The 9466-nt window shown below is 42.0% G+C and overlaps 1 protein-coding gene across 1 annotated transcript; it reads right to left on the bottom strand.

Annotated features, from left to right (window-relative positions):
- Nucleotides 1–5192: 5192 nt before the first annotated feature.
- LOC135526935 (interleukin-17A-like) lies at nucleotides 5193–8111 on the bottom strand. The gene is made up of 3 exons (XM_064955603.1): nucleotides 8001–8111; nucleotides 5886–6061; nucleotides 5193–5649 (listed from the first exon to the last, which is right to left on the bottom strand). The coding sequence occupies exons 1-3, from the start codon at nucleotides 8046–8048 to the stop codon at nucleotides 5418–5420; spliced, it is 456 nt and encodes a 151-aa protein (XP_064811675.1). The 5' UTR covers nucleotides 8049–8111; the 3' UTR covers nucleotides 5193–5417.
- Between the last annotated feature and the right edge of the window lie 1355 nt (nucleotides 8112–9466).

Below are 9466 nucleotides of genomic sequence, written 5' to 3'. Positions count from 1 at the left end.
ATAAATGTACACATACATGTTATTCAATCATTGCACCCACACTGCTCGCGCATGTCAATGAGCGTCTGCATAGCCAATCCTCTCATCAACCTCAATTCTCTGTCTCTTGCTCTCCCTCATCCCCCCCTCCCTCCCTCTCTCCCTCATTCCCCTCCCTCATTCCCTTCCCTCTCTCCCTCATTCCCTTCCCTCTCTCCCTCATTCCCCTCCCTCTCCCTCATTCCCCTCCTCTCTCTCTCTCTCATTCCCCGGCCCCCCTCTCTCTCTCATTCCCCTGCCCCTCTCTCATTCCCCTGCCCCTCTCTCATTCCCCTGCCCCTCTCTCTCATTCCCCTGCCCCCTCTCTCTCATTCCCCTGCCCCTCTCTCTCTCATTCCCCTGCCCCCTCTCTCTCTCATTCCCCTGCCCCCTCTCTCTCTCATTCCCCTGCCCCCTCTCTCTCATTCCCCTGCCCCTCTCTCTCTCATTCCCCTGCCCCTCTCTCTCATTCCCCTGCCCCTCTCTCCCTCATTCCCCTGCCCCTCTCTCCCTCATTCCCCTGCCCCTCTCTCCCTCATTCCCCTGCCCCTCTCTCTCTCCCTCATTCCCCTCTCTCTCTCACCTGAATTGTGTGTGGGGTCATAGCAGAGTCGTCTCCCTAGGTACTGCTGGCCAGGGGACTGAAGTTTGCATGTACTCCAGATCGGTTTTCATAACCTGGAATAGCTTGCGGCTGAGCGGGTACGGGCGCAGTAACAGAGTTTGGCAAAGCAGCAGCATGCACAGGGCAGCCAGGACCCGAAGGGGTGCACATTTTGTTGTTTGCCCTAGCACTACACAGCTGATTCAAATAATCAACTAATCATTAAGCTTTGATCATTTGAATCAGCTGTGTAGTGTTACGGCAAAAAACAAAACATGCCTTGGAGTCCCGAGGACCGAGTTTGGGGAACGCTGTGACATACTGAGTTTGGTAGCGTATTTTTGAGGTGTTGCTTTGCCAAAAACATTGTTAACACAATAAGAGTTGTACATGATCTCTACATTTTATGCTCTGGCATACATTGCGCCTTTTTCCTATCAAGCACGGTACCACAGCAACCGGCTCAAAACAACATCAACAACTTCAACATGCTACTGATTAATCAGGTTACTTCTCAACAGTGACATCACAAAGACAGACAAGAAAGTCAACTTTGTGAATGTTGTAGAATATGCTAACATTTAACAGTAAACATACTTTTAGATGTCCTGAAAAAACATATAACTGCAACATGCAACAATTTGAGGGATTTTACTGAGTTACAGTTCGTATAAGGAAATCAGTCAATTGAAATAAACTCATTAGATTCTAATCTATGGATTTCACATGACTGAGCAGGGGCGCAGCCAAGAGTGGACCTGGGAGGGCATAGGCCACCCACTTGGGAACCAGGTCCACCCACTGGGGAGCCTGGCCCAGCAAATCAGAATGATTTTGTTCCCCACATAACGGTTCTATTACAGACAGGAAAAGTCCTCAGTTTCATCAGCTGTCCAGATTGCTAGTCTCAGAATATCTTGCAGTTGAAGAAGCCAGATGTGGAGGTCCTGGGCTGGCATGGTTACACAAGGTCTGCGGTTGTGAGGCCGGTTGCTGACAAATTCTCAAAAATGACGTTGGAGGAGGCTTATGGTAGAGACATGAACATTCAATTCTCTGGCAACAGCTCTGATGGACATTCCTGCAGTCATCATGCCAAGTGCACGCTCCCTCAAAACTTGAGACATCTGTGGCATTGTGTTGTGTGACAAAACTGTACATTTTTGAGTGTCCTTTTATTGCCCACAGAACAAGGTGCATCTGTGTAATGATCATGCCTTTTAATTAGCTTCTTGATGTGCCACACCTGTCAGATGAATGGATTATCTTGGCAAAGGAGAAATACTCACTAACAGGGATGTAAACAAATTTGTTCACATAATTTAAGAAAAATAAACTTTTTGTGCATATGGAACATTTCTGGGGTATTTTATTTCAGCTCATGAAACATAGGACAACACTTTACATGTTGGGTTTATATTTTTGGTTCAGTATAAAAGCACAACCAAATTATAATAGAAAAATGTCAGATATTTGATTTATATGTCATTTAAATTAGTTATTACAGCACTTTCAACCATTTAATAATAATTGGGTGTGTGCTTACATTTGTCATATTTCACACATGTACAAATGTGTATTATACAGTATGTGAATTGGACATTTGTTTTTTGCATATCCCACTCCCCCATGAGACACCCTCGGAAAGTGGGGTCACAGCCAGGGATCATCCATTATTGACGGTGACCCTGGAGCAATTTGGGATACGTGCCTTGCTCAAGAGCACATCAACAGATTTTTCAACTAACCGGCTCGGGGATCCGAACCAGCTACTTTACGATCACTGGCCCAACGCTCTTAAGTGCTAGACTACCTGCCACTCAAAAGTCACAGCAAAGTTAAAATTGGAATACAATATACAATATGTTGTGTTTATACAACGCTTAATGTGTTATCACTTTTCTTCAAGGACAAGGTAGCTGCTCTGGAAAGAGCCAAGAACTTGAGAGGAACGTATATCTTCCTCAATGAGAACTATCCTGAAGTTGTGCGCCAGAAGAGGGAAGAACTTATCCTAGCCAGGAAAGCTGCCAGAGCGCGTGGGGACATTGCTTACATCCGCTATGACAGGCTCATTGTCCACCCTCCCTTCCAAAAGCCTTGAAGAGATAAGAGAGCCAAGCCTATGGGTTCATAGCTTAAACCCCTCAGCACACACACCCACACACACTTACACACATCAACTGATTAATGGACTGATGAATGTATGTATTTTTTTTATCTTGCTTTGTTTGCTATTTTCCATTGTATGTCTATCTCAGATAAGCTAGACATAGGATGAAAATAGCCCATATTAATATATGTAGACTTAGAAATAAGGTTAATCAAATCAATAACTTGCTAACATCAGATAGCGTTCATATATTAGGCATTTCTGAGACTCAGATAATTAATTTGATGATAGAGCAGTAGCAATACAAGGATATAACATCTATAGAAGAGACAGTTATGCTTATGAGGGAGGTGTTGCTGTATATATTCAGAGCCACATCCCTGTAATTCCTAGTGAAGATCTTATGTCAAGTGTTATTGAAGTGTTGTGGTTGCAGGTTCACTTGGCACATCTAAAGCCTTTTCTTTTGGTGGTTTGCTACAGGCCATCAAGTGCTAACAGTCAGTATCTAAATAATATGTGTGAAATGCTTGATAGTGTACAGTATGTGATTCAAACAGAGAGGTCTACTCTCTTGGGGACCTGAATATTGACTGGGTTTCATCAAATTGTCCACTCAAGAGGATGCTTCTTGCTGTAACCAGTGTCTGAAATCCTGTTTGGGTTATTAATCAACCTATCAGGGTGTTTACGAACACTACAGGAACAAGATAATCCACATATATTGATCACATTTTTACTAATACTGTAGAACTTTGTTCTAAAGTTGTATCTGTACCCATTGGATGCAGTGATCACAGTGGCTATATCCAGGAAAGTCCCAAAAGATGGGCCTAAAATGGTGTGTAAGAGATTATACAAAAGATTTAGATGTGACTCTTATGTGGATGGTGTTAGAAATACTGTAGACAAACTTAAAGTGGACAGACTTAGGTAGGAAATGCCAACAACAAACAGTGAGCCATTATACTAATGTATAAAAATTATAGCAATGAAAGAAAAGCATTGCAAGTTTGAATTTTGCAAAGGTAGTGTGGGAGAGGTGGGGAAATTATTGTTATCGATCAATAATGACAAACCTCCTGGCATTGACAACTTAGATGGAAAGCTATTAGGTAGCTGACTATAGCCACTCCTATCTGTCATATCTTTAATCTGAGCCTAGAGGAAAGTCTTTGTCCTTAGGCCTGAAGGTATACATCCTACCTTTCATGTGTACAGAGTTAAATCCATGTCTCACGGCCCTTTGTCTCCTGCTTTTCCCTTGCTCCTGTCTTGTCTATAGTTCCTATTTTCCCAGTTTTGACCTTTCTGCCCGCCCTGAATCTGAGCCTGCATGCCTTCCTGTACCTATGCCTGCCTGTGCTCAATTTAATAAACTTTTTTTACTTCGACACCGTCTGCACCTGGGGTCTTACCTTCAAACCTGACAGTTCTTGAGAAAACGTATGTTTATGGCTTTTCAACCTCTGCCATATCAAGGACTCAGAGCTATGTATCTGATAGAACTCAGATGATTGTCTTTAATGGAAGCTTCTTTAATGTCAAACATGTAAAGTGTGGTGTACTGCAGGGCAGCTCTCTAGGCCCTCTACTCTTTTTTTTATTTTTACCATTGACCTACCACTGGCATTAAACAAAGCATGTGTCCATGTAAGCTGATGATTCATTCAAACATATCAGCAACCACAGCTAATGAAGTTACTGAAACCCTTTATAAAGAGTTGTCTGTTTTGGAATGGGTGGCCAGCAATAAACTGGTCCTGAACATCTGTAAAACTAAGAGCGTTGTATTTGGTACAAATCATTCCCCGTTTTAGACCTCAGCTGAATCTGGTGCGGTTATTGAACAAGTTCAGGAGAATAAATTACTTGGTGTTACCTTAGTTTCTAAACTGTCATGATCAAAACATATGGATTCAATGGTTGTAAAGATGAGAAGAGGTCTGTCCGAAATAAAAAAAATGCTCTGCTTTTTTGACACCACACTCCACAAAGAAAGTCCTGCAGGCTCTAGTTTTATCTTATCTTGATTATTGTCCAGGTATATGGTCAAATGCTACAAAGAAGGACCTAGTAAACCTGCAGCTGTCCCAGTACAGAGCGGCACTTCTTGCTCTTCATTGTAATATGAGGGATAAAATTAATACTATGCATGCCAGTCTCGTTTGGCAAAGAGTTGAGGAAAGACTGATTACATTACCTCTGGTTTTTGTAAGAAACATTAATGTTTTTTGAAATTCCCGATTGTTTGCTTAGTAAACTTACACACAGCACTGGTTACAATGATGACATACTGTAATCATGTGGTTGAAATTCCACCCTCAAAGCAACATAGATTTTTGGTTGCGATGGAGACGTGAACAATATCCAGTGTATTTTCCATGTAGATTCCACAATACAATACTATTATAGTCCATTCTAAACATATATATGTTTCAAAAAGTGTAAGACAAGTGGGGTTTTAAAATGCTTTTATTGCTCAAGTAGAAAACATTTATAAATATGTTTTTCTTGAATTCTACTCAATTATTCACAGTCAATTCTTCTGGCTTTGTGGGATCAACAAATATTGGACTTCCTTAGAAGCTTTAAATGAAAATACATTAAATAACATTTTGATTGAATTATATTAATAGCCAAACAAAGAAAGACCATAGATATACTGTTCTGCAGACAACATCAAGAGGTTCTTGCCCAGGCACAGGTGCACCCCACGGCCACGGACAGGAAGGCGACGTTGTAGCACTTCCTATTGGCTGAGATATGGAGCACCATGACCTGCTGGTAGATAGGTACAGAGTTCTGTTGGTAGCCCACGGCCTGGCTGCTGTTGGCGGGGTAGACACAGTACACAGAGCTGCACTTGGCCTCCCAAATGGTCGGAGGAATACGGTTCTTCACTGTAATGGGTCTGGAGATGGAACAGAAAGAGAGGAAAACCACTTAGGCAATAAATCAACAACAAATATTTAAACAGTAGAACTTACTAAATACAGTTTTAAGGGATAGTTTTCACAGGCTTTCCTTAGAGCTTGAAATTAACATTTTTAGACAGTCGCATAACTCCTCCCGAGGTCAGCATTTCTGAACACTATTCCTTTAAGTACAGTATTAAATACTTTAGTGTATGTGTTGCTGTAACCTTACTTCCAGGTCCAGGGGGACAGGGAGCGTGTGTTGATGTTCCCATTTCCCTCTGATTCCTCGGAAGGAGTCTTGTAGTAGTCTGAAGGAATGGTCAGTGTGTCCTCACACCTCTCCCTCTCCCCTACATCCCCTTTGGCCATTGTCAGGCCCAGCAGCATAGACACATAGCACACAACCTGAGGATGGGAAGAGATGGAAATACAAGTAAATATTACAAGTTATGTAACAAATGAATAGTGCTGAAACTTAAGCAGAAACAGACAGGATAATCAAAAACCACGGGACAGAAATGATTCTACTTGCATTTTCATCAATTAAATTAATATATTTGTCCAAATCAGATGTGATGCTGCACTGTACTAATGAATACATGAGGCAAACAAACAAAACATTATAAGATAAATCAACCAGCACATCAGAAGTACAGTGGGGAGAACAAGTATTTGATACACTGCCGATTTTGCAGGTTTTCCTACTTGTAGAGGTCTGTAATTTTTATCATAGGTACACTTCAACTGTGAGAGACGGAATCTAAAACAGAAATCCAGAAAATCACATTTTATGATTTTTAAATAATTAATTTGCATTTTATTGCATGACATAAGTATTTGATCACCTACCAACCAGTAAGAATTCCGGCTCTCATGGTCCTTTTCTTTAAGAAGCCCTCCTGTTCTCCACACATTACCTGTATTAACTGCACCTGTTTGAACTCATTACCTGAATAAAAGACACCTGTCCACACACTCAATCAAACAGACTCCAACCTCTCCACAATGGCCCAGACCAGAGAGCTGTGTAAGGACATCAGGGATAAAATTGTAGACCTGCACAAGGCTGGGATGGGCTACAGAACAATAGGCAAGTAGCTTGGTGAGAAGGCAACAACTGTTGGCACAATTATTAGAAAATGGAAGAAGTTCAAGATGGCAATCAATCACCCTCGGTCTGGAGCTCCATGCAAGATCTCACCTCTTGGGGCATCAATGATCATGAGGAAGGTGAGGGATCAGCCCAGAACTACACGGCAGGACCTGGTCAATGACCTGAAGAGAGCTGGGACCACAGTCTCAAAGAAAACCATTAGTAACACACTACGCTGTCATGGATTAAAATCCTGCAGCGCACAAGGTCCCCCTGCTCAAGCCAGCACATGTCCAGGCCCGTCTGAAGTTGCCAATGACCATCTGGATGATCCAGAGGAGGAATGGGAGAAGGTAATGTGGTCTGATGAAACAAAAATAGAGCTTTTTGGTCTAAACTCCACTCGCTGTGTTTGGAGGAAGAAGGATGAGTACAACCCCAAGAACACCATCCCAACCGTGAAGTAAGGAGGTGGAAACATCATTCTTTGGGGATGCTTTTCTGCAAAAGGGACAGGACGACTGCACCGTATTGAGGGGAGGATGGATGGGGCCATGTATCGCGAGATCTTGGCCAACAACCTCCTTCCCTCAGTAAGAGCATTGAAGATGGGTCATGGCTGGGTCTTCCAGCATGACAACGACCCGAAACACAGCCAGGGCAACTAAGGAGTGGATCCGTAAGAGGCATCCCAAGGTCCTGGAGTGGCCTAGCCAGTCTTCAGACCTGAACCCAATAGAACATCTTTGGAGGGAGCTGAAAGTCCGTATTGCCCAGCGACAGCCCCAAAACCTGAAGGATCTGGAGAAAGTCTGTATGGAGAAGTGGGCCAAAATCCCTGCTGCAGTGTGTGCAAACCTGGTCAAGGTCTACAGGAAATATACGATCTCTGTAATTACAAACAAAGTTTTCTGTACCAAATATTAAGTTCTGCTTTTCTGATCTATCAAATACTTATGTCATGCAATAAAATGCTAATTAATTACTTGAAAATCATACAATGTGATTTTCTGGATTTTTTTTTTAGATTCCGTCTCTCACAGTTGAAGTGTACCTATGATACAAATTACAGACCTCTACATGCTTTGTAAGTAGGAAAACCTGCAAAATCATCAGTGTGTCAAATGCTTGTTCTCCCCACTGTATATGGCAACAGAAGTATGGCAAATTAATCAACTGTTACATATGATTTTCAGTATAACAAAAAACCTTATTTGTTGCTTTCTCACACATGCTGTCTGTTTTACTCACCAGGTATTTCGACGCATTGTTGAGCTCCATCTCTGATGTCTTCCACATCCTTCTGTCTGAGTGGTGAATTTATATTATTGTCTTGAGTGGAAGAACTGCAAGTACTATTGATTAGAAAAGTGATAAAAATGTGATATTATCTTTGACCTGCATATCGGTGGCAGACCATTGTACACAACGGGAGATTCTGCAGAGCTAGTTGGCCTTATCACCTAATCTATTTCCAACGTCTTTGACGTATTTGATACACTGCTGATTTTGCAAGTTTTCCTACTTGTAATTTGTATCATAGGTACACTTCAACTGTGAGACTAACAGCCCAATTTTTCAGTTTTCGATTTGTTAAAAATTTTTGAAATATCCAATAAATGTCGTTCCACTTCATGATTGTGTCCCACTTGTTGTTGATTCTTCACAAAAAAATACAGTTTTATATCTTTATGTTTGAAGCCTGAAATGTGGCAAAAGGTCGCAAAGTTCAAGGGGGCCGAATACTTTCGCAAGGCACTGTATATATTTAATTGAGTTAATAAAGCCGCATACAAGCATGGTCTATTTTTTGTTTTCTTGAGTAAGGCATCTCCAAAATACAGGTGTTTCAGCCTAGCTCAGTGCATTCTGTGGTGGGGGGGCAAGACAGCAGAAAATATGGAGCGTTGCGCCGTGATTAGCTACGTGTTCTCTCACTCATGGTGACACCACATCACTGCCAAGACTAATAGGCTGACCACACCGCTCGCGCCACATGTGCGAGCGTTGCAAAGTAAATTTAGAAATCTATGTTATTCAATTATTGCACCCACACTGCTCGCGCACGTCAACGAGAGTCTGCGTTTGCCACGGGCTAAAATAGAACTCCTTTCTATTTCTGACGCAGATCGCGCTGCAAGTCCTGCCTCTCCCATCTCATTGATTTAAAGAAGCAGGTACCCACGTGCAATCTCCTCATTGGTTATACCCATGTGGGTGATTGAAAGACGAACTGTGTTGCCGGTAGGTGTAGTAATACTATGAACGTTTAGATGCCAATCACCATATAAGTCCAAAGATGAAAAAGCCTGGAAGGAGGAAAGATGACTAGAAACGATTTGGTTGACTGTTTTATGTGTGGATTAATTGTCTGAGTAGAGGACCTTGTGTATTTCAGGTACAATATTAACTCAATGTTTATATCCCAGGAAAAATTAGCTAGCAACAGCAAGCTAGCTAAATAGGACAAATTAGCTAGCAAGTGCAAGCTAACTAGCTAAATTGCCATAAATGTTTCATGCTTTGCGACCTGTTCCCAAATTAATGTAATTGGTTCAGAATTTGTTTTGATATTTTAACCTGCATGTCGTGATCGCATTTGGTGTAGGGGGACAAATTAAATGTATGCACGATGGCGCACGATGGTGCACGCACACAGTCGGTTTGGGTTCCGTGTAAGCGTAGACATCGAAAATTGTAACCCTTGGGTGCTGCCA

Source organism: Oncorhynchus masou, chromosome 32 (genome assembly GCF_036934945.1).
Source record: "Oncorhynchus masou masou isolate Uvic2021 chromosome 32, UVic_Omas_1.1, whole genome shotgun sequence".
NCBI classification, from domain to species: domain Eukaryota; kingdom Metazoa; phylum Chordata; class Actinopteri; order Salmoniformes; family Salmonidae; genus Oncorhynchus; species Oncorhynchus masou.
Note: the sequence above shows the minus strand (reverse complement) of the source record. Positions and strands in the feature narration are given on the sequence as shown.

What these genes read in the sequence shown, in the direction of transcription:
- LOC135526935 (XM_064955603.1), bottom strand. Translation starts at nt 8,048, where the DNA reads ATGTGGAAGACATCAGAGATGGAGCTCAACAATGCGTCGAAATACCTG. An exon ending in ACAATGCGTCGAAATACCTG is followed by an intron (nt 6,062 to 8,000) that starts GTGAGTAAAACA and finishes TCCCATCCTCAG; the next exon opens with GTTGTGTGCTATGTGTCTAT. An exon ending in CTGTCCCCCTGGACCTGGAA is followed by an intron (nt 5,650 to 5,885) that starts GTAAGGTTACAG and finishes TTCCATCTCCAG; the next exon opens with ACCCATTACAGTGAAGAACC.